This window comes from Homalodisca vitripennis, chromosome 2 (genome assembly GCF_021130785.1).
Source record: "Homalodisca vitripennis isolate AUS2020 chromosome 2, UT_GWSS_2.1, whole genome shotgun sequence".
Taxonomy (NCBI): domain Eukaryota; kingdom Metazoa; phylum Arthropoda; class Insecta; order Hemiptera; family Cicadellidae; genus Homalodisca; species Homalodisca vitripennis.
In genome coordinates, this window is record NC_060208.1 from 164,615,830 (window position 1) to 164,643,414 (window position 27,585).

A 27,585-nucleotide genomic window follows, 5' to 3' on the forward strand; every position below is an offset into this window, starting at 1 on the left:
TCTACTTGATAAGGCTCTCTACTCTCAACAAACTTCATATCTGGTGAATATCTCTGTGGTTCTATTTACAAAAAGCTTGATGAATCGTGTTAGCACCTGCCCCTTTGACTTTGTTCTTTTATCTACTGTAAATGTTCCGTGCCACAATGTCAAGGGATTACGAGTACCTCAGGTGCACAATTTTACAATTTTGTTAATTAAATAATACCAATCGTTAAGTAATTTCTAGAATATACTAAATGGTTTGAATTTATCTCTAACGCCATCCGTAGTAAAAGTAGATAATATTACTGTCATTGCTTGAACTAAAATACTTCCTCACGTATTGTTTGCAATTTTCCGTTTCCCTCAGATTACGGAATCTGTATATATTTACTATCTTTTCCACACATAAAAATTTATTTGGTTTCTTCATTTAAAGTTTGTTAATGACGTTGGAAGATTAGAGAGGATAGTAGGGGTTTGCACATTTTCCATAGTTATATGTTATAATTTTTTGCATGTAACATATAACGATGGCAAATGTTCGAAACGCTCCTATTTTTCTAAAATAGATTCTAACGAACATTAAAAAACATAGCCAATTAGTCAAGCCATTCTCAGCCACGGAAAAACTTTTCTAAACTTATATATACCAAATATTTCTGGCCTAGTGAAGACGGCTGGACTGACTGTATTTGAGTAATTTCTTCTTCAATGTACCATGTATTAACACCTAGTAACCATGTTGGGGTTTTGCACCTTAATTACCATGGTGGGGTATTTTTTTACCGCAAAGATTATGGATATAAAAAAATATTTCAAATTCTGATAATTCAATGCATTTTTAATTACACTTTTAATATTTTATTTTACACTTGAATAAACAAAAAAGTGTACATTTTATTTTAATTGAAAAACTTACTTTTTTAATTGAAAACATGATATTTGTAGAAAAATAAAAACTCTTAACAAAAGTGAATTGTTGTAGAAACATAAAATAAAATACTATTTCACTCAATTCACTTCTTAGGATATCTTCCGCCATTATATGTTCTTAGAAAATATTTAGATGTGTTTTTCATTCAGAATCCAGCCTGACAAATAAACAATCATTAAAAAAAAGTAAAGTAAGATTAGAAACCGTAAGATCCAGCGGTTTCAGCAAGACATCCTGCAGTGTGATCTCTAAAGATAAGAGAATACACAAATGTACAGTTTTCTCACTCCTACTTGTGAAACATTATACACAAAAGTAATTAGCTGGGGTCAAAATAGACCCCACTATGGTAATTAAGGATTAAATAACTTTACAGCTAACAACAATATGTAAGTCAAACAATTAATTATGTCATCCCACTACAATGTATTCGATGAGTTGCTCAAACATCATTCTAATGAGAACATGGAAGTTTTCACTGATCTTATAATTTGCGGATATCCTTTCATCCAATTAAGCGTGTGCCAGTTATGGTAACACCGTTTGAAGTTAAAATCAAAGAATTTGTTGTCATGACACGTTGTTTAATAATGTATGTTAGTAACCGTATATATTGTAATGAATTTAAAATGTAATAGTACTTTATATTTTTAAATAGAATGAATACAATAACAACACTTTAATTCGAATTTGTGCAAAACTAATACTTTTAAAAGCTTCGTTTACACTTTGTTATTAAGGATGTGTGATTTGAAAGTATAAAATGATTTCGGAACACTTAGTAAGTATTATTCTATTGGCTGAGCGTTAGCAAAGAGAAACTGGAACCTTTTCATATCTGTCTCTACAATGTTTCATTAACGAACTCACTTGTAGAATTGAAATTATGTTGTGTTTCACAGTATAAAACACATTTAATTGTATTTTCTTGTTAGTGTTTAAATATTAAATTCTTCTCACTAAGTCAACATAAATTGATGTGCGTATTGGGACAGTTAGTTTACCTTTTATTACATTCCCTAACAGTACATTATTATTACGGGTTATATAATTATGAATTGGTTCTAAACACAATTCGAGGAAACGATATCAACCGAGCTTTTTGACTAGAACTACAATCTACACGATGCGATCTTTAAATCACTCATTCGGAGGAAACAACTCAATAGGAGGACTTCCAGATTATACTAAACGTCCCCGTAACATACCACTTGGATTTCACCAGGCTGCAGAAGCTGAGCCACCTTCGGTCATCTTTGAGCTTCTGTTTTATGTACATTCGCAAACTGTGAGCATGTTCCTAGGTTAATATTCTCATTTATTTTTTTTTTCCAAATATAAAAATATTTTAGATTAATTTTAATTTTATTATTAGATAATACAAATTAAATATTATTTCTTTATCCTAAATGTCCTATACAAACGATCTGAGATTACATTCATATAAATTTAAGTTTTATCATTTCTATAATTTTCTTATAATTATTTAATCAAATAATTTAATTTTAATTTTAATGGATCCATTTAAATGTTACACTAGCTATATAATGTTTTGGGTACGTATATGTTAATGCTTGATATAAATTTTAATTTTTTTGCATATTTGATATTTTAAAGGTTTGTTATTTTAATTCATATTTAAATAGTTTTATATTGTTCAATGGCTTGATTATTTCGTTACTGTATAAAGCAACCATGTTTAGTTAATATTTTTTTATTACCAACTAAAAATATAAAATGCATTGAATTTTTAGAATTTGAAAATTGAACACAAAAAATTGATTTGTTTTCATAAAATGGAAGGAGGTAAAATAACGTCGGACATTCATGTAACGTTTTGAAAATAAGTTTTACATGTTACTATTTTTTGCTACTACTGTGCCTTTTTTCAGTCTTCTTTCTTTGGCTATCAGAGAGAAACCAAAGTATACACTTTGTTAGTGAAAAGAGTTTATACGACCACCAAATCGTAGAACTGACAATCTGATTGGTAGAGCCAATCTTCAAAAAGAGGCCTTTTAATAATTATAATTTGACAACGCCACTATGAGTCACAAAGTTTGGGTACTTTTATGGGGGAAACTATTATTGGATAGTAATCCAGGATCACAATCGGCCACTGCTCCGTTAGCGCTCTGTGCCGATAATACTTTATCTCCATGTTTTAATGATTAAATTTTAGACATATAAAACTTAAAAATTAAGTGGGACGGCTTAGAGGTGACTTACCACCGCCGGGCAGGCGGGCCGCTTGCAAGTACAGGATCTCTCAGCGGTCACACATCCAACCAGCAGTCACACTCGCCGATTTCATCTCTGGTAAATAGTCTAATAATAAGACAGAAAATCTTCAAAATTTAGATTTACTAATAATAATGGTGGATGTGATATTAATGTTTAAAACAATACGGATAATGTCTTATAACTGCAATTATACCTACGAGTCATATACGGTGTATGAAGTATACAAATTTTTATTATTCTATTGAGGAAAACAATATTAGAAAATTATAAATTCTGATTTCATGATTTAAATATCAAAAATATCAACACCATTTAACTCTCTCATCTGTTACTACATATAAAATCATTTATGAAGTACTACTTTGTTAATATGCGATGATAAAATAAATGTTTAAAGTTCATTTTGTTAGAGCTAATTTAAGTTCTTAAGTTTTAAGTTAACAAGAATAATATTTTTTATTTTTACAGTATCATCAAGTGAACTACAGTGAACAGAAGTTGCCATGCCAAACATGTTCACATTACTCTACCAGGTTTACAGAATCATCAGGTGGACTACAATAAACAGAACTTGGCATGCCAAACATGTTCACATTACTCTACCAGGTTTACAGAATCATCAGGTGGACTACAGTAAACAGAAGTTGGCATGCCAAACATGTTCACATTACTCTACCAGGTTTACAGAATCATCAGGTGGACTACAGTAAACAGAATTTGGCATGCCAAACATGTTCACATTACTCTACCAGGTTTACAGAATCATCAGGTGGACTACAGTAAACAGAAGTTGCCATGCCAAACGTGTTCACATTACTCTACCAGGTTTACAGAATCATCAGGTGGACTACAGTAAACAGAAGTTGGCATGCCAAACATGTTCACATTACTCTACCAGGTTTACAGAATCATCATGTGGACTACAATAAACAGAACTTGGCATGCCAAACATGTTCACATTACTCTACCAGGTTTACAGAATCATCAGGTGGACTACAATAAACAGAAGTTGGCATGCCAAACATGTTCACATTACTCTACCAGGTTTACAGAATCATCAGGTGGACTACAGTAAACAGAATTTGGCATGCCAAACATGTTCACATTACTCTACCAGGTTTACAGAATCATCAGGTGGACTACAGTAAACAGAATTTGGCATGCCAAACATGTTCACATTACTCTACCAGGTTTACAGAATCATCAGGTGGACTACAATAAACAGAAGTTGGCATGCCAAACATGTTCACATTACTCTACCAGGTTTACAGAATCATCAGGTGGACTACAGTAAACAGAATTTGGCATGCCAAACATGTTCACATTACTCTACCAGGTTTACAGAATCATCAGGTGGACTACAGTAAACAAAAGTTGCCACGCCAAACATGTTCATATCACTGTACCAGGCTTATAATATGATCAGTTGGACTAGAGTGACCAGTATTTAGCTTTGACTAGGGTAGAGATGTGACCACTAAAAATTTAATGTTTTTTAACTCATTTATATTTTACAAATATATACAAAATAAATATGATGGGAAAAAACACATCATACGTGCATTTCGTGTCATCGTCTTTTACTTTTCAAATATCTTGTCATATGCAAATTATGTATGATATGTTCAAGAATCGGACGTACGAGGCACGTCCAGAAAGTAAGTGTACTGGTACTCTCACAGCTATAGGGAATACATTTTTGACATGTTGGCAACGCTGCCGGGTAGCCTGAATCCTCCCCTTCAAAACGAGACCAATCCCAGGTTAGTGTGTTGAAAACTCTTGACACAGTAGCATCTCTCGCGAAAAATGTCGATCGTATCTCCCGACAAGTGCGAAATTCGCTACCTCGTTGTGAAGGGAAAAGCTCGGGTTGAAATTTATAAAGAGGTGAAAAAGTGTTATATATGAAAAATACAGACATTTTTTGTGAAAATATATGAAAGTTTTATTTATAAAGTGCATCTACAGATATTGTAAAGTTATACAAATGTAAAAATATAGTAATTTACACAAAATTTAAAACTCCAAAAAGCTATGTCTAAAAACTTTTTGTTATTCTAAATTATTTATACAAATAATATATACTGAGTATAAAATACGTCTCTATATAAACTTTAAGACATTGCTTCATGAACCAAGAGAAGCTAAAAATAAAAAAAATAAAACGGGTTTTCTATTTTAGTTTACCGTCTGTCTGTTTGTTTATTTTTAGTTTTTATTTTTATTTCAGATAAAAGTAGAAAAAACTCTAATTTGCTGCAATTACTTTTCTTGCAGGCTTAAATGAATAACAAAATTAATGTAAAATTATCTTGTTAAGTTGCAACGTTTTCAAAGCTTAATACTTTAAAATTTAATACTATTATTAAAATATTTAATAAATAATAAAAGTTGCTAATCTAATTTGCAAAAAATGACACCTAAATCATAAAAATCGGTCAGTAAATGATGTAGATATAAGCTTTTAACTGTTGTAATGCACGGTTACAAATGCCGCAAAGTTGTAAACAGTGAACATTTGCCGTGCATTTACAACCGATACAAGCTTTATATATTACTTACAAACCGATGTTTATGATCTAGGGATCACAATGTTTGTAATTAGATAGGGGAAATTTTATTATCGATTGAAATATTTCATAGTCTTATTAGTTTTGGTTAGGGTATAAGGCTTTAAACATTTTATCCGGCTGTCATCTTAAAATGTGTTTTAATAATATAATGTAAAATATTCTGTTGATTTTAACCTGCATTAAGCATAGTTGTACTAAATTTGAGGTTGCGTATACTTTTTAGCTACTTTTGGTCCATAGAACAATATCCTAGAGTTTGATTAGAGAGTTTTGTTACACCCCGTAGAATAACATAAATGACACAGCTAAACATTGAAATGCAGTATAAAATATTTAGTTTACATACAGGTCATATTTATATTTCTTTCAAAACTTTGCTAGTTTATTGGTAAAAAAGAGAATCTGTCTTGATGACTATAACCTCTGTTCATCACAAATACATAAAAATCAGTAACAAGGATATAAATATGAAATGTGTTTATTAAAAACAAATACAATTATTTTACCAATGTTTCTTTTAGATCTGATAAATAATCTAATTGAAGAGTAATCGAAAAAAATAATATTATTTATACAAATTTTCTTATAGGTGGTATCAAGCTCTAAATCTATGCAAATTATAAAAATTGTAAGAAGGAACAGAATCTTTCCTAACATTTGCCGTTGTTTAATGAATAATTCTGAATTATACATATTCATATATATATATATATATATATATATATATATATATATATAAGTTATATATATTAGATATATATAGTTATGTATATCTAATTATTAATTTAAAATTTAGTTTTAAGCAGGTAAAATGTTTGCTACATGGCCACTGTATATATTTGATCCAATTCCCATTCCAGATCAATAATATGCAAGAACTATTTGTTATAGTATAAGCAGTAAAAATACTCTTCACACTTGCATTCCTCCAACGAATCTCGAGTGCATAAGAAAGAGTGAATCCCCAGCTGATTGCTTTAGATTTATAAAGCACTTACCATTATAAACCTGAGATGATTATTAACGGAAGTGTGTGTGGGCAGGAGGGCGAGAGTTTCGTAACTGACATGCTATTTCTTATAAAGATTTATCATATACTAAGTATTCGTCTCGTGCCCAGACATTTGTAATACTTGTTTATAGGAATCAGACAACGTTCTACAAATATTTAGGATAAAATTTCACAACATTTATTTAATATACAGAACATCCAGATAGTTAGCTATACTGATTGCACCACGTTGTTAATAATGATTATTTTTGTTCTTCAATTTAAAATATTTGATGTTGTGTATAAAATTTGATATCTCATAGTGTGCTGCTTCTACCATAGCACACGTAAATTGTAGTTAAGACAATTCCAAAATAATAATAAAACAGTTAAAAGCAGCTAAATTAATAGTTATACATTGATGTTTTTATTCACTTTTTTCACAAAATAAGTTATAAAGTATATACATAATTACATTTTGAACATGTTACATTTTTGCTGTACACCTGTTAAAAATATGTTTTACAATAAGTTCTAACAATTACAATAAAGTCTCTTATGTAATGTTTAAAGTCAAACTTTTGAATAAATATTACATGAAAAACAATTATTATTTATTTTTCTAAGTAGAAATCCAGAACATTCCACTAATATAAATGTTTATGCGAAAACAATTCACAAATCTACTTTCTGTTTATAGTGCTTATTCATGTGAGAAAACTCCTTTTAATTTATGATTATATATCAAAACCCTAACTCATGTTCAACAAACAATATATAATTGCAGTCATAATTGCATTGCAGCAATACACAAGAGAGCCTTGCCAGAGGATCCAATTTCATTATGCACAGCTAAACCATTCATTACATGTGGTATGTTCTCAACCTATGCAAGCAAAGTTAAATAAAAAAATCTATTGTATTTGAAGACTTTAGATTAAATCAGTAGGGCTTATTTGAACGTCTGTAATATTATGATAATACCTTAGTTATTGGTTTACTAATTTTCAGTTTAGGGAATTATACGTCATGTAGTATATCCATCATTCGATATTCAGATTTTATTGTTTACATTTCACTATCCTCTTCATATCATGCAGTTTTAAGGATAAGCTAACAAAATGTCTTATCTTTCTAACTGCTATTCTTAATTTGAATCTCATTAATCGTCTTTATTCAGGACATTTTCAGGTCGTATACTTATTTGGCCCTTACTGTATACTTAGAAAAGGCTATATGGCTGCTTTATAAGATATTTTTAATGTAGATTTGGCAAAGAGGGGATCGTCCTCTCCAATAAAGAAATTGCAGACAACTACTGAGATATAGATAGAACGAGCACTGTGTTCTGGGCGTGGTTTCTTTACAATTGTGAATACTTTTCAAATGCTATAAAATTAGTCAACCAATGGAAGAAAAACTTTACAAAACCTAAAGTCTCTTGAAAGTTGTAGTTTAAAATATTTCTGCGACTGTTGTTGCTTGTTAAATAAAAGTCTGATTTCACTCAGTATCTATGTTAAAGTTCTATCGAGATCACATGACACAATCACTGTAGCCATGTGATAGCCTGTCTCATTGAGGCGTGATCATGGTGATGCCATCCAACATGAGCACGCAGTTGGACTGACGACTACGGGAACGGCAGGTGTGACAGTAGTTCCTCCTGTTACCGCCGACCGGAGTGGATGCTGACCTCTTCCAGCTGACCAGACGTACCACGTCCACCGTGTCGTGCCTGGAGTCCAGAGTCTGGGTCCGCTGTGGGCAGAACATGCTTGAAAATATGAGCAGAGGAAGACTTATAAAAGGATCTCCCACACCTCGGTGAGGTTTTTTTTACTAATCCGATATATTTTGAGACTTTGGTAATTTAGAAGAGTACTGCCTTTTTTTATATATGTGCATTACGAGATAAGATACTATTGCATCAAATTACAAATGATCACGTCGTATAATTTTATGATCATGTCTTGTCAAAATATAATACTCGTAGGAAGGTGTAAATACGTAGTTATGAATATTTCTTAATATATTGATTTCCGTTTTTTATTTCTGTGGGTTTTGTACTGAAATATTGAAATATTAGTGATTCTAAGAGTGATATTTGTACTATACTCATATTTATAAGTATATAATTTGTTATTTACAATAAGTACTGGCTCATAAGATACTTTCCCAAAATACTCATGGCACTTATTTATAAAGATACATCATGTGTATACCATTGAAAACGTTCTATTAGTTTTGATTATTGTTAGGACACTTTGTATGTAGATTATAGGTGTCTACATTGTTGTACATTGTTGCTTAAGCTACTTGAGATTTAATTGAGGTATTTTTTCGAGGGATGTTTTTATTTTTTCGTACCAAATCAATTAAAGTGTTCTGAGAACGGAAAAGTACCGATCGAAAATGACCTTTGCCAATAGTGCGGCGATAAAATAAGAACATCCCATGACGTAGTACCTCAATCCAAGCTTAGATTACTTATGCGTTACCTTACAACAATGCAGACTCACATCAATAATCGAAACTAACAGTAATCTGTTGTTTACCCCTTGTGAAAACCCATAGATCTTTATAATTACCAAATACCCTATTGATTATTTAAATCCTACCATTTTCCTTATGGAAGATCTATAGCATAGCTTCATGTACGTTAAGTGAACATATCTCCAAGAAGAAAGTATAGACTAATGAATAACACCTCTAAGTTCTTACAAGAAAGTTAATAGAGAATGTTAAGCTTCATATTAAATATTTTGGTAAATTAAAAGTCCATAACACCTGGAATTTGTTGGTAATTCACCATTGTATTGTTATACGCAATACAGACGTATAGGCAAAAAATCTTCTAAGAATATATACAGTTGCATTAATTACATTGTTAGAGTAAACTTGGTATTACTTTTTTTATTTATATACAGTAAATGCAAAACGATAAACGAGACTCGAAGAAAGCCAAATTATGACATATCTCAAATAAATATTAGGCTATATAACATTGCAGGTATATGGGGCTGTTTGGCCTATGTGGAAACAAAAGAGAATAAGGAAATAAAATTACGTATATATTACTACAAATCTTAAGGCTACGAGGAAATTACAAAAGTAATAATAATATAGCATAAAGAGCTAGCTTTTAATTTTAGACGTTTTAGAGATAACAATGGAGGCACAGTTAAAATGAATAGTACTAAATTGTCAATTTAGATTTAAAAAAATGACCGGTGTGTTGCAGGAAGAAAATGTTTTATTTTATAACATGTATAATATTAGTAAAACAGCAAAACTACTGGTTCCTATGCCAGAGCCTTGGTATACTTGTATTAGCAGTATAACCCTTGCTTTAAATTCAAAACTTGATCTATACTGACCCCAAGCATGGATATCGTATGGATGTTGAAGTATATATGCTTACCTTATATTCCCAGTTGTGACAGGCGTGTAGAATTAAATAATTTTATATTTATACTGTCTGGTACCTTATAGCGTTAACTGAAAATAAAAAATCTTGGTTACTAAGTCCCTTTATTTGTTGTATTATCTGGAAAGTGACAATTTACCCTAAACTCGTTTGTTTAAACAACAACTTCATGAAGTATAAAAGCAAATATCACACTTGTTCTGATATCGATGTCTATTGGTAGTAAACTTTTCAAAAATGTTTCTTAAAATATATACTCCTTGGAAATATTAGGAATTATTCATTCCAAGGTATACTTCACAATACGTATTAGTTTCGGCATCTTTTTAGAGTACGAATTCAAGTAAACTCCGATTGCAAAGTATTTTATCCATATTCAATAAATTGATTTATTAAATCTTGGTCAATGGAAATCAGTACAAGTCGGAAAAGCTGTAGGAAGAAGAGTTATATAAGAAAAATTAATGTCTTAGTTGAAAAGAGTGGCTTAGTTAAAAAATACAACAAACATTCTAAAACTATAGTAAATAAAATCAAAGGTCTAATATTTATGAAATATATTGTGAATATCATACGTAGCCTATATTTTAACATGGAGTTTAAACATCAATAATACTGAATGTGACGCCATTGACAATATTACAAAACTTCGGTGTTGGCGCAGTAGTTGAAATATAATCACAAAATGGATGATCAATGATGAATTTATACACTGCAGGAAATCTTATCTGCCGAAACTTTCTTTTCACAGAGTTTAGTGAGTATCATCCAACTTTGCTGTTTGACTATGCACAATTAATCTCACTGCCAATAGATTTAGAACCGGCTATGAAGTGAATTTATATTACTTACTAGAGTCTACAGTACGTATAATATTCTTCAAAGAACATATTTTAATTTTTCCAACGTAAAATATCAATGTCGAGTAATAACTGACGTAGTTCCACAAATACTTCATTAAAAATATTCATGTTCATTTACAGATGTATCTTTTTATTTTTATTTCCAGGATATTTTAATTTATAAAACTTATGATATTTTGCCATATCTCTTAAAATACAGATGGAGAATCCAATATAAGGTGAACTATGTTTTCAATTTTTAATTTATGTTTGATTTCAGTTTTACTCAAACTTTATTTGTATACAGTATTTTGTATCAGTATTATGCTATAACACTTACTTGCTTTTAAATCTAAAAACGCATTAAGAAACGAAATATTATAATCATATACACATCTTACATTACAAAAATTACACTTGAACCACTTCCTATTCACACATGCATTATTTGTCCAAGAGTAATTAGACATAAAAGATCATTAGGATTGCTCTTATTTTGCAAAAACACTTTAATTTACAAAATAATATTACTCGTAGTGATAAATTTCCCACAAGGACATGTTTTGTTCATACAGTTTTTAATTTCATCCTAATCTCATCTACTACATCTCACTCTCACTTATATTTAATAATTAGAGTTACTGAAAATGTTTGTCGGAGATTACAATGTCTCTTAAGTACGAGGTTTCTCACTATAACTGCCCCATCATTAAAAAAATCTGTTGGTAAACTTGAGCGGATGGTTGAGTTAAACATTAGTTAAGTTAATAACACAAGAATAAGTTAAGCTGAGCCTTACGTTAAGCAAGGGGTTATGTGGGGTAGGTTTTAATTTGAGCAATCCGTAAATGTTTATAAATGGTTTAAGTACACCGGTGCTTTGAGTTTAAAAGTGTATTAAGCTTAAAAGAGGTAAAGTTTAACAATAGAAAATGTTGAAAATAGTTTATATGTTGTTCACCAGTCTTTTAAGTTTGACCAGAAGTTTCAGTGACAAAGGATTAATATTTCCGTGTTAATTTCACTAAGAGATTAACTACATCACGTGATTAGACCATCCAAAATATTAAGTTCACCAAGTTAAAGAGGTGACCATGGATGTAACCTGACCAGGCTGTTAAGTCCACCACGAATTAGTCTGCATAATGTAAGTAGTAAAAAATTACGAGAATAACTCTTTTACCGTGAAAAGATGACTATTCAAGTTTCCAACAGTTTCTTTAGAACTAACAACTTTAATAATCCCGAGTTTCTTATGAGATTTAAAGAATAAAAGAAAAGAAAATTAAATTCATGGGTCTAATTTGAGTATGATCCAGAATATTGAGGTTATGTTATACGAAAAATTCAAGTTACAGATATTAGTTAAAGATTATAAGTTATAGGTCGGTGACTGCATAACTATTGTGACCTGTATTCTACAATTCAGTTTTAATATATATATCATAGTTTTGCTTTTATAAAATGTATCTTTTAGAGTTGTAGTTCATGGAACTGACACACGACATTGCCGTTGCGATTGATTTAGCTATTGGTATGTTGGTTTATTGTAACGTAGATTACAGTTAGGTGTTAGGTTATTGTTGACCTGAGAAATAGATCAGATTTTAGCCCTCAAAACGTAGTGTTACTTTTTGTATCACTGAACAATGGCCAAAGTCCGAAAATCCTGTTTCCTTCACAATCCTTCCAATCCTTTATTCTGTACTGTGAGATTATTGAGAAGACTAAAATTACAGTATTTAAATAATATGAATACAATAATTTATGACAACTAACAGACAAATGCCAGGAACGTTTCTAAACCAGGAGTCCGCACATACTTGTATTATGTGTATACATATTATAATATATATATATATATATATATATATATATATATATGTATATATATATATATATATATATATATATATGTATATATATAGTTATATAATTCAATAAACTATTTTTAGTAAAAATAACCAAATTTTCGAAAAACAAAATAGGAAAGCAATTACAGCTGCGATAAAACTAATTTGTTTGTTTTTAAGTTTTTTGTATGTAATAACTATTTGTTGATGTTTAACCGGTTTATGAAAATATCGCTATAAGTTATATAATTGGGAATAATTTACTAGAAGAAATCATTATTCCAATTGTATTAATTTCACTGTTTATTGCCGAGAATAAGCTTAAATGTGTCAAATTACAAGTTTCCAGCAAATGTGGACAAATTTATGGCCACTTGTTAGTATTAAAGGTGGCTTTTCTATATAAAACGATGTTTGTCAAAAATTGTAGAAAACCACCATGTCATAGAAACGTATCTGCATTACAATGTGAGTTATTATACGTAACCTACCAATATTCCATGAATGTTGTATCCTTAGTACTCCCAAAAATTAGTATTGCCAAAATTGTTCCTTCCATAACAGCTATTTTGACGTATGGAACTAGTATGGATCGTGAAGACAGTACACTGTTTCAATGTCAACAATGACAACAGCGCCTAAGCATTAAATTAAAGGCTGATATGGATGATAGTCAGGGCCGGCCTCATCTGGTGTGAGGCCTGGTGCAAAACATTTAGTGCGGGGCTCAATTATTTCAGCCGGGACTGACCGCAGCCAAGTTCGCACCTGCCTAAGGTCGGCCCTGATGATAGTTGATGACGCATAAGCAAGACAACACACGGCAAGGCAGAAAGGCTGACATTGAGTCAAAGCAAGAAAGGTTAATAAAATAATATATTATCTAGTTTTTAACTTTCTCTTTAAAAAACATGAAACACCTTTGATTTCAATGAAATACAAAAGTAGATACAAAGTTTTAATGCAGTTCAGGAGAACACACATTTGTTTACACAATATATAAGTCAATATTATAATCAATTTCACTCAATATCACCCTCATGCAAGCCAAAAAATAAAAAAGTACAACACAGGCTAAGTAAAAATAATATTTATTCAATTCATTTACAATAATGAACAAGAATCAAGAATGCTGACAAGGATGCAATAGCGTTTACATAAATAACAAGAAAATAAAAATAAGGTATATTACAAAAGTAGGAATGTGAGAACTACACAACCGACATTGAGCGAGGGTTTTTATGTTCAAGGTCATCACAGCAGAAGCGTCAGATGTACGGAACGGTGGGACTATACTCGTAAGTGTAACAGTGTATCATGACGTAAACGTTATTTGTGTGTCTTGATATACAGTATCCATCCATTCATCAATTATACATGTTTAACAATTTACATATAAATAAATCCAAGCATTTTTTATCTGTAGTAAAACGTCGAAATATTTTTGAATTTTACACTTTTGTATTAAAGAGCAATAAAACTGAAAGTAATGATAGTGGTCAAAACGACTATTTATATACTTGTAACTCCACTTCAACAAAAGACCATGGGATATTTTATATGTAATTCTACCAATTAAATATAATTCAATATTTTTCTATATACTTTTTTTAAATGTTCATTTAAACTATAGGTTTATCAGTATAAATTAATCATGTATTGTATTTGGATCATTCATGTGTTTAATAAAAAGTTTTATATATAATTACACGGTATAAACTGAATAGTAATATTATATATATTAAACAATTCTGTTATGAATATTAATGCCACGGATTCATATTTATGTCAATAAAACCAATAACAAAATGTAATTAAAGTATTTAGTCCAGAATTGTAAATATTTTGGAAATTGTTCTATCGAATTTATAAAAGAATGTGAATAGGACTAAGCAGGTAGGGCTGCTGTAATAAAGAAACTATTTATGAAATACAAATAAAGCTCTCAATCTTAGGGTTTCGGGTAAAAAACAAATTTACCATAAGCTGAAGTAAACACTGTACAAGGGTTGTCAGATTAAGATGTATATTATATATTACAATGAGATAGCAATCATACCTAACTTCAGTAAATTAGTTGAGTTATTTATTTTCTGGTTAGTTTTTACCTACACACATTACTAAATGTTGCAGAGAAAGATATGTTCAATGTTTCAGAATGAATACCCTCTTAGTGACTATTTAACGTTGATACAATTCATGTTACGATGTTTATAATTATTTATTGAGAGGATATTTATTACATTAAATTCATTTCAATGCTATACAATATAAAACTGTATTACGATCCTAATATTTTAAATTAAACCCTTATTCATTTCTTTAATGGAAGTTATTAGGCCTTAAAACAGTAAAATAACCTGGAATGAAATCTTTGTTCTTACCCATATTGTCTCCTAAATGTAATTTCCACGTATATTACAGTATATTTATAAAATTTTAGTTGTATTTACTGAAATCAAATATTAAACCACACAAGCTAATAAGAGAAAAGAATATGTTTCTTCTGAAATGGTACCAGTAATACAAATTTGCCTGTTAGAGTTAACTGGGTAAGGAAATTGACAAGCGAAATGTCATCTTTACAAAACGACCTTTGGAAGGATTTCGTTTCCAAGAGGAAACGCCTCTTGGCAGGTTAAACTCTCTGAAATATAAAACATATTTCCTTAACGTATCCATAGGGTATTTCTATTCTTAGCTGATACTCATATTAGGGTTTTACCTAATTGTTTGTTCAGATTTCTTTCAGCTGAATATATACTGTCGAAACAATACTTATCACATAGGTGTTTATTTGTATTTTTTTATGACAGTAAGTGTGAAGTTTGGATAACATTATGCAGGATTATAGATCTTATACAATTAAAATATGCCATGGTCTTTTATTTTGGATGTAAATACAAATATAAAATAGATGTACGCAGTGAATGTTATATAAATTATAATTCTTTTGTTTGCGTAAAGGAGGTTTAGTCCGAATCTGAAAATTTAATTTGTGATTAATTTTAATCTTGTTGTATATATAGTTTTACATAAATATTTTAGTTGTGATAAGTTTGGGCTTATAGAATGTGTAAAGAACACATAAGCTTTGGTAATTCTCTCAAAACTATCTGCCATTTCATATTTTAATAATCTACAACAGCTCGGTTTACAGAAAAAGCGTTCAGTTTAAAATATCACGATAGTATACAATTATTTTAGTATCTTAAATATAATTTTTATAATGTATCAATAAATAATTAAACCGATAAAAACCTTTATGGACGGTGTTTGGGTGGGGTGGGTATAAAACGATGTTTCTGCATCTCTGACATATAAATATTTGCACGGTCACCGTCGTGTTTACTACGAAAAATAATCGATATATTCTACTATTGAGTAACTTTTAGCAGATATTGGTTGATGAGGTTTTAGAAAATGACAATTAAAACCCAATATTACATTTTAGTAGTGTGTATAACATTGTAATAGTTTTATTTGGTGTAACAGAAAATAAAACTTGTAAACGTGTATATTCTTTAGTTATGTAACTCAATTTTTCAAACTATTAGAAATTAGTGACAGATTGGACGAAAATTTATTTGATATTTTGGTTTATTCTTATAATATTCTTATACATAATAAAAGATGATTGTTATAATAATTAAATTTTCCTTTTTGGAAACTGCCCTGCTATTTAAAAACAAAACTGAAACTAGAAACGTAAAAGACTATAACTGAAACTAACTGAAATGAAAACTATAAATTTTAAAGTTTCCCGTTTATACTTAGTTTTCATAGACTGTTTAAAATGTAAATTTTATTATTATTTGCATTATGTACTTTATTATTAAACGCACTTTTAGTTCTATGTACTGTTAAATTTTGTAGAAGGAATGATTACATTTTATTTTCTATATTTGTGTTTAGAAGCTAAATGCCAGAAAGAGTTTTTAAGGCCTATCGCTTCTGTAATGAAGGAATTCAATATTTAATTTCATTGTTATATTGTAAAATAAATAAAATTGAACAAACAACTTAAACATCTCAATAAATAATAAATAAGTTATTTAACTAAATTATCTCTTATTCTGGAATAGTATACTAGTCACTTTAACTATCAAATTATTACTGACAATTAATCAGATAATATAAGTTATATACTAAATAAGGTTGAGTATTTTTAGCTTTAGTTGATGGCTTGTAATATTTATAAACCACAATGGAATAAAATCATAAATAGAATTTACGACTTGCTCGACAAATTTCCTCATTATTGGATAACGACTCATGGTGAGACTTGATCAAAGTTGACGGTTAAGGGGCGGTCGGACCTAGTGTATTGTTTAAACGTCTCTAAGCGTACTGTAACCGACGGCTGGCGGGTTGTGGCAGGGGCCGGGGTCACACAATCGTGAGAGTGTCACATTGACACCGGTAGTCACAGCCACAAGTGTGTACCGAGCTGTAGACCACATTTCGCGTCAGGTCGACCCGCACGGCCCGCGGCGCCGCGGCGCTGGGTCACTCGACGTTGCGGAGCGAGATGGACAAGGCCGGCAGGCGGATGTCCGAGGTGCAGTTGGTGGAGGAGACGCTTCGATGTCTCACCTGGCCGGGAGCTCGACGCCTCGTCCGGATGTTGAACACGCCGTACACTATGGGGTTCATGCAGGAGTTGGTGCAAGCGAACAGGAACAGTCCTTTCTGCACGCGCTGGTCCAATTCCCTTGCGGAGTCGGGGAACAACCAGTACCTGTGGACACCGGGGTTAACTGATTTATAGAAATCAATCCAACTGATTTTTAAACAGCACAGTTTTATACATACACTAGCTATGACGGTAAGGGTTAATACAATGTGAGTTCACCGCTCAGTGCAGTGTGTACACTCAATTGTGCACCTCATGATACAATGCGAGCACCTCTTCATTTAGATTACACTAGGTGGCTGTTGGGAACCAAGACAGGGATTTTTAGTGGTATATGTGTCTCTGAAGTTGAAACGAAGTAAACAGTTCGTATTAAACTTCTTTGTCACCGACTTTTTTGGATTTCTTCAAATGGACTCGGAATACAGATTCCAGCCCTCAAGTGTATTTCAACACTCGTGTGTAGTTTTAATTCAATATTTATATTAAAAACATGTAATTTAAAAGATAATATTGACTCCATCGTTATGTATCGCCATAATAGAAACTATAAAATTAATACATACAACAAACAGTGCTTTTCTGTAGTTGTGATACAAAGTTAGCAAATGTTCTTAGTTAGTCGTGTTCCATCGTCAAGAATGATTCTTGAAATGAACGACATTTGAGTGACAGGTTATAAATACGCATAATAATTATATTTTACGTAGCTCTTGTTTTTTAAGCTCTTGTAAAATAATCTAACTTTAAACTAGTATGTAAACCGTTATTGTAACATTATATTTTACTTCCTTTAACACATATTACGGTAAAGAATAACAGGAATATCACGTACAATTTCAAATCTTTCTTTATTTTAAACGACTTTCAAAATATTGGAAACTATTCCTGAACTAATATGTACAGTGATTATATGTCATGGCCAATTTAAAACGAAATGCAAAACGAAAAACATGAAATAAATCTCAAATCAAACTCGACAAGTTAAAAATTACATAGCTGAACTCCCGATACTACTAAGCTAATTTTTTTATCAAATAAATCAAGTTAAACCAAACGTAAAAACTATGGTATAAAATAAAGACGAAACTATTATTATAAATCAATAAACCTTTAACCTTTCAATTAGTTCTCTTCCAGTATCAAATAATAAATTATTACTTTCTTTACAACAAAAAAGGATGTGTGAATATAATTCAAAAGTTTCAAGAGGAAGTAAGCTCACAAAACTTCTTCATTATGACGGTAAACTTTAAATTGGTCCAAACCAAGTTCCTTTCACGACAAGCTGGCACCAATAATTATGTTAGTACTCTCTCATTTTATCTTACATTAACGGGTAATGATACCGCCACATGTTCTCGCTTAGCATTCTTTTGTAATATCTACTAGATGTCACCCATTTCGTTGCTCTTTTTATAACATCATACAAATATATTAAGTAATATAGTTTGTTACTCTCAATAATATAAAATTAAATAGTAACGTATATTGGAAAATGTCCCTAACCGTACACATTGCGTATACCAGAAACGTTCTTGCCTTACAAATAAATTATTTCGGCAGCACTGATTGGACAACAGCATATTTATTAATACCTTTCTTTTAAATGAGAGTATATAGGTGAAGGCCCAACCTCTACACTTCTTTCTGCCGAACTCATCCAAACTCATGGGTTCCACATGTAGACTAATGTTATTAAAATAACCTCCCTATCAACGTTTGGGATTTTCTGCTTGGCAAAATGGAGATATGGTGACCGTGCAGACAAGTACGGTATCCTAAGGATGGCATCTCTAAACTCACCTGGAATTGCTAACAGGTTATTTATTCGCAAATCAACAATACGAGACTCTTTTTTGGGTTACTGGTCATGAGGGGGTCTTTGGAAATGAAAGAATTGATATATACGGTAAAGAATTGATATCTACGGTAAAGAATTGATATCTACGGTAACCTAGGCTCGGCGTCTAAACATGACAAAGATTCAAACTTTCTGTGCAATTCCTGTAAGGCTGCTTCGAGTGGGTTCACACAGTGTATGTAGGCAGGTGGGGATTACATCCGGTTCTTAGAACCAGTAGACTAAGATCCATAAACGTTCTCCAGTCACCTTTCCTTAGGATAGCGTCTGATCCATCTTTTTAAGTAGTCTTCTCTGGCTGGTTATTGGTCTGATTACGGGACATGGGTTCCTGATAAATCATCTTTCAATAGTTGGCATTTTTGGAATAATCCGCTTTATAGATTGTGGACTGAAGGAAACTGCTAAACACCTACTCTTGGACTGCCCTGTAGTAACAAGGGAGCGTTCTACCATTTTTGGAATTCTGGGCAAGAGTAGTTTGAGAGACTGCTGAAATTATAAACTCGTTGGTTTCAATACACTTTTGGAGTGATCAAAAGATCCTCGAGGCTTTAGGGCATGACAATAGGCCACCCCTTACAAAAAGAATAATAAGGCGTGTTAGTGCTGACTATAACAAAGAAAATATTCATAATGGATTTGCAAAGTTCAGGCAAAACTTATGTCAACTTACCACACACATATGATGTAGTAGGGAGTCCAGCAGACAACGAACACGCTGACGATGGTGACTGTCATTTTGAGTGTTCGACTCTTCGCCCGGCTCAGAAATCCGAGACTTGACCTCCGGAAATTGTCTAAACATAGTGAAAAGGTTCAAATACAACGTAATCATTTATAATGTTGAATTGCATTGTAATCTTGGATTTCCAATACAGTATATCTTCAAAATGCACTTTGAAATAAGAAATTTATAAAAAAACTCATAAAACTGCCAAAGCATATAATTTTCGTATAACTTTTAAGACCGTTTGTAGCAATTGATATAATAGTGTGATGCCACATTAAAAGCTTAACTTATCACCGAATTCCGCTTATCCCCGGGTTTGGAAATTACCCTACTTAGGGGCCTGGGGGGAGAAAAAATCTATAAGCCGAAGACCCAAGGTATTTATAAGCACGATCTATGGCGTTTGAGTTTGTTTGAGTAACACATAGAGTACGGTCAAATCCTGCCCAGATGGTGCAGGTTTTTATACCTACTGAAAACCTCGCTCTTTACTGACTTTTCCTTTATTTAAATTTTATAAGAACGACACAGAGCATAACAAAAAGGTACTATTACGTATGATAGATGTTTTAAAATGTCTATATAATAAATGCTTCTTTTAATAATCTTCTTATACAGATGACATGGTGTAGGGTAAAACCTTCAATGAATCAGCAAATAGTGCAATATATATATATATATATATATATATATATATATATATATATATATATATATATATATACACACATAGGGGATTATAAATTCAAGAATGGTCATTAGTTGTCATGTAGATGCCTGCAAGCATAATAAACACTCACTTAATAATACTGCATCTCATTACGTTCTCTGCATTGAACCCCCGGCTATCTAACCTGCATGACAAAATATGTCGTCGTACTATGAGGTTAGTCTTAAAATCAAATTCAAAAGTGTTCCAGGATTTTGCAATTTTTATTGTGTACGTCTTCTATGAATAACATTTTCTGCTTTCTGACTAACTTGCCATTTTATTTTATTTATTCGTTCAGCGTCTACCGCGAGTTAACAATAGTGTGTAAAAGTAAAATCAATGCAAATTAAAAAATTAGAACTAACACAGTTTTTAACATCACAACACAAGTACATACAATAACACTTGCAATAACAATCGTGAGTAAATAACGAAAATGACATAATGAACTGTACTGAAAATAACGTATACAAATATTGGATACATAAGCGAATGTACAAATATTTAGATTATTAATAACACAATTCAAAAGGAAATTAAATAATTAATACCATATAAGGGTAACTTTAAAATCTATACCAAAAGTAACAAGAATAAACTAGACTAACCAAAACAAACTCTCTCTCTCTCTCACACACACACACACACACACACACGCGCACACACACACACACACACACACACACACACACACACACACACACACACACACACACACACACACACACACACACACACACACACACACACAGAGAGAGATCACTACAACAGTTGGTTTACCTAGTACAAATTAATAAGAAATAGTATAACTTATTAATTCTGTAACAGTAATAAAATCTAAGACGGACAAGAATAATAAATCTTTATAAAAACTTAACAACTACGAGTATTATGAATTTTCAAGAGCACAAAACATAAATATAGATAGTACATAGGAACAATAAGTTTATGCAATATTAATTTTTAAAAAAACAAACATCATTATATAACGTTTCTTTCTGTGTGGCCTAAAGGCTGTGGTAAATTTATGTTTTTGTTTGTTAGCTTTTAAGTGATGTACGTGCCTATAACAATTACACAACTGTTTGCATTATACACACAGTAGTTATGGAGCGAATTATGGTCGGGAATATTTGGTCTTCAAGGCGAAACCAAAACACAGATGATATTCAAAGGTGCTGTGTAAGGTGAGAAACTTTACTATTGGTGTCTTCTCGAACCAGTAACTTCCGTTAGGAAAGTTTCGAATCAGAAGTCAAGGTATTTTAAATACCAAGTGGCTTTAACACATTGGAAAACTCCAACGGTTTACTGAGGTTCACAATTTAACTGTTAGATTTACCAGAAACAACACGCGTTAGCGTTTGGTAAGGAGGCCGTAGATGTATTCAACAGGCTAAATTTCTGGTAGAACCCTCTACCAGAAATATGCTAATCCTAGTTATCAAGTTTGATTGGTCATCAAGATGTGCGGTTTCTAGAGGTTGTACTGGATTTAAACCGGTACGGGTAGCTAAACTGTGAAAAAAGATCATACATCTCATACTGAAGATTCATTAACTGTTTTTCCTGGTGCCATCTATGACAATAGACTTCCAGAGACTTTTTGGGGAGCTACAAGTCCAGTGATGAGAAAAAGTGCTGAGATTCCCATTGCATTATTTTATTGTTAAGGTTACTTTTTTGTCCCAAACTAGAAAACAAATGTATGAAAACGCAAGAGCAACAACTCGGTAATTGAGATGAGGAATTATTTATCAAGTAATGGCTAAAAGTTCAATAGAATTTATTTAAAGTAATTAATGAATTTATCACTCTATAGTCGGATTGATGGGGTTTCCTGTAGATGTGTTTTGTCTTACTCATAAAGTATTAAGTTTACTTCAGGAAATTGTTTTTTAATTAACATTATTTACACTATTCCACTGCAACAGTTTCATTTCATTCCACCCTGTGTAGTGTCATGGTTGCCGTAATAACTTGCTCTAATACTTTGGCAAGTATAACGCCAATCGCGTTTATTCATTACTTTTATTTTGATTGACATTTATTTGTGACTAGTTTTGGTTATACTCTTCAGCATTCTCTGCTGTAACTACTTACTAAAAGTAAAAATTTCACTAATATTTAATAGTCTCTAGATAATAATTAAACGATGTGTGTTAGTAACAAAACTAAATACTGAATATAAATGTTTGCTCTAGTTTGATACGACTAATAGTGCTTTGTTGAACATGTTGAGCTCGTTTATTTTTTAAACGTATTGCAATACATAATCCATGGCTAGTTAATGGACCAAACAAAGTGAGCTGGATTTGATCCAGAACAGGGTAATGGAGTGTATTATTAGATCTGCGGATGTTTCCTGTACATGGTTTCCTCCAAACAAACGTATAAAATACAAAATCCTGAGGCGCAAAAAGTGAAGGATTAACTTGTGATTCCGGTGGTTCAATAAAGTTTTACTAATGTATAAAAACACTTCATTTGGAAAAAATATATAAAACGTTATTAATGTATTCTCTACAATGAATTACAGGTATAGTACTTTAAAATTATTTGGCAACTTAACACGTAAGTGTTTATTTTCACTTAGGATAAGAAGAAGATGAAGTACCCTTTATTGGACTTGGTCCTAAAAGAACCTTTCCACTGTTTCCGGAATGCCAGGATGGATAAGGTTGGGGTAGTGGGGTATGCAAGTGTAAGTTAAAGTGGTACTTACAAATCTATGTGTAAAAAGTGTTATTTTTATGATTCCCTGTAAATTTATCTTTATAAAAACACAATATCATACTTACACACACACACACACACACACACACACACACACACACACACACACACACACACACACACACACACACACACACACACACACACACACACACACACACACACACACACACACACACACACACACATATATATATATATATATATATATATATATATATATATATACTATAACTCGCGACTATTTTAATATTTTCAACATATTCATATGATTACTGCAATTTTTTAATTTGTTTTCAGACATGTTCTGTGAAATTCCAAAAATATCAAGCTGAAGGATAAATTTTTTTATTATTTTAGTGTTGAATCCTATTAAGAATAGAAACCAATTCAATTATCCATCTATTTTATAGCTCTCAACTGCTCATAAACCAACTGTTTGATTTCAGGTCTTCATCAATATAACAAAATTTTTCTGATAGCAACTTTACACAGTTTATTCTGCAGGTACATGTAAGAATATTTAATGGCATTGAAATGTATAAACACGTATACACAATTAACACACATATGAAAATAAGTGTTTTGAGTGGAGGGATGAAAAGTCTTTACTTGAACAATTTTTAAGTGTCCCATGAACAGGGACAAATATTATCTTTTCCCTGCAAGGGTTTATTGAGAAGGGTCGAGGACTTGACCTAATGGATGATTGTGTACACACCCTTCACTAGGTCGACGTTTCTTCTCAGCGGCCCACAGATGTGGGGGGTTTAATATAGTCTTCCCTCTAACTCATATTTTTTTCCTTTCTAATGTATAACTTAGAAATGTGTACTCCCTTAAAACTACCAGATTTGGATGTGCATGGAAATGACTGCGTAATGTCCAACAATCTTAAGAAACAATGATTTAAATTATATATCAAAGGTTTCAGTATGTATATAAGGATTTCGGATATTTGCAATCATTATATGTTTGTAACCTAATAATCTGTAAGAAGTATAATTTGCCGGGAAACCTTTGTTTAAACCACACACACACACACACACACACACACACACACACACACACACACACACACACACACACGCATATATATATATAAAATACGAGATCCTATTATCTTTTTAAACAGTTTATCATCAATAACAAACTTGCAAATAAAATTAATTATTGGTAGCTGAATTATATCCAGATATAGAATGTTATCATCCTGAATAAAAATAGCATATTAAAATGTATCGTTTTCATTATTCTTACAGATTCTAGTTGCATACTTACTTTTGTTCTGTAAAAACTTTCATCCAGTTATATTTTGTCCAAACAAAATGAAAAGATATATTAATGCTATGGACTATAAAATTATTTGTCGACATGGACGTGAAACGGCAAAATACAAATATTGTATTTTGAGCATAGAATATTAACCAATGTCTTCTCACGACATGTAGAATTTCTGGAGGTAGGTGGCGGTAGTACACACCAGTGCAATCCAACGAGATGGCCTTACACTTAATGAAAAACGACCGTTACAACATTTCCATCCACATGGGATTATCACTCATCTTATAAAACTATAATTTTATACCTTTATAAGTTTAATATTATATCCAGTGAACAATTTACCAAATGACAAATATAATATATAAAAATATATGCCTGTATATGAGTGTTTTCGTTGGTAAAAGTTTGTGATAAAAACAAACAAAAACATTATGTAAAAGGACGAAAGAGAAGGTGACTTATCAACATTCTACATATTCGCATTAATCAATTCCAGAATTTATAATGAATCCGACGGGAAACAATTGGGCTGACCATCCGGCTACTGGGAAACCCTCATCGCGTAGAATATTTGACCTGTGGGGATTTTTGATTCATTCAATTACTATCTTGAACTTTATCAATATAATATGTATATCAATGGTAGTTAGAACAATATATAAGATTAAAAAAATTAATAGTACATCCATAACATTTTCAAAACAGATTTCACTGTACTTTCATCTTGAAACACCTCCACCGGGATAGTTTTTAAATACATAAATTGTTTTTTTTTTCGGTATGTACAGTTTGCATGTATCATTCATACGTATCACAACTATATAGAACGTCTTCATTGTTCAGCTTGCATTTAAAACATTTGTAATAAGTGTATAAATTAATTAGTTACAAACTGTAGTAACATTATTCTACCTGTTACAAGAGGGATAAGCGTGGTGTTCTTAGAGAAATAAATACAATTACAATTGTAGCTAACCGTGTGTGCAAATATTAACAATGATAATTGCAAGGATTTAATATCACCAGGAGAGAAGCGGCGGGGCAAAAACCAGGAGAATAATTACCTCTCAACACGCGAAATAACTCACTCGTACTCGCTCCGTGTAACTAAACGTACACCACATTACATTTAAACGTATCACATGTAATCTGGTAAATAAGACAAAATAATTAGTCATAACTGTTTACGTATTCAAATTCAAACATTATAACAGTTTAAATAGCTGGTCTAAGCATACTGTATTTCACTCTGTAATTACTTATATGGATTAAATACATGCAATTATAAAAGGTACCAATAAAAATAGCTCATTTATTATTATTTTAGCCACTTACGAAATAAAATCACATTTCTTTAAAAAGGAGCATCAGATTTTTCTTTAAGGGGGTTCGGTATGCCCTATCCTTCCCATGTTAATTTGACCAATTTTATGTACCTTTTTCTCAGAAACCTTTAATGCTATCATCATTAAACTTTAGGAAACTACTATTTAGACCTTTGTTAACATTTAGAGCGGAAAAAAAGTTAAAAAAAGAAGTTTTTATTTAATTTGTTGTAAATAAAAAATTTATTAATTTTTTTAAATAATTTATAATTATAATTTTTTTAATAATAAATTTAAAATAGATTTTTATAATGTCTTCCGCTCTAAATGTTAACAAAGGTCTAAATAGTAGTGTCCTAAAGTTTGATAACGATAGCTTTAAAGGTTTCTGAGAAAAAGGTACATAAAATTGGCCAAATTAACATGGGAAGGATAGGGCATACCGAACCCCCTTAAGTTTTAATCTTTCTTTCAGTTCAATAATCATATATGATGTGTTAATGTGGTGGGTAGAATTTTTTTATAACTACTTAAATGTTTTGTGTATAATGTAAAAAAGAAAAACATTTATTTCTGTCATTATTAGTTATCCGTAGTTACCTGTAACGCGATTTGCAGGTGAATATATATATATATATATATATATATATATATATATATATATATATATATATATATATATACAGTTTACAATATACTCAGGCTGGCACTTGTATCAATAACACTGTGGGTTAGTGGAGTTCCTTTGATGGTTGGTTTGCACGCGAGTTACAGATGCAAACCAACCATCATATTATCTATTCACTTTATAATATGGTTAGGCTGGTACTTTTATTTATAACACTGATAACAGTGGGGTCCTGCGATGATTAATTTGCATAGTGACATAGAGGTGGATATATTCCTTACAGAATTGTTGGGAACAATTTAATGACGGCGACTCATTCCTTTTTTGTCATAAAGATTTTTTAGTAATTTTAATTTTCAGTCTAACATTTGGGAAACGGGATTCCTCGGGGAAGTTACGAGTTATGACATTTTTTGCGTAGATACATAAAAGCGGTGGAGGCTTTAAAGATTCAATCACTCTGTCCACGTATTCTGTGTGTTGGAGATTTTTGCACGATGGAAAAATGTCGATGAACTAGAGTCCTCCTATTACTCAAATTCTCTATTATTATTCTCATATGTCTCATTTATCTTTTGCATATTCCTAGAAACGTAAATTGAGCAATTGTTTCTCGGTTCTGATTAAATCTTTTTTAGAAATACATTTTTTGTTTAGTAAATTTTAATATTCTCAATAATTTACTTAACATATTAATATTTTGCTAGCCTGTGTAATGTTTTAGTTAATGCTGATCATATTCTTTTAATTTCAGACTCAATAGAAAAGTAATACTGAAATATGAAATTCTTGGCGTTTCTGTGTAGTAGATT

At 31.3% G+C, this 27,585-nt stretch overlaps 1 protein-coding gene across 7 annotated transcripts in view; it reads right to left on the reverse strand.

Annotated features, from left to right (window-relative positions):
• Positions 1-7,355: 7,355 nt before the first annotated feature.
• Positions 7,356-27,585, reverse strand: part of LOC124354982 (adipokinetic hormone/corazonin-related peptide receptor variant I-like) — a 209,146-nt gene continuing 188,916 nt past the window's right edge. For 5 of the 7 annotated variants that reach the window (XM_046805821.1, XM_046805822.1, XM_046805824.1 and 2 more), the window contains 3 exons: positions 20,032-20,155; positions 17,452-17,596; positions 7,358-8,491 (listed from right to left, as the gene is read on the reverse strand). In XM_046805821.1, coding sequence (XP_046661777.1) covers positions 8,306-8,491; positions 17,452-17,596; positions 20,032-20,155 — 455 coding nt within the window. In that variant the 3' untranslated portion in view covers positions 7,358-8,305. Of the gene's footprint in view, positions 8,492-17,451; positions 17,597-20,031; positions 20,156-27,585 lie in introns of all 7 variants that reach the window. The other 2 variants (XM_046805828.1, XM_046805823.1) reach the window with 2 other exon arrangements.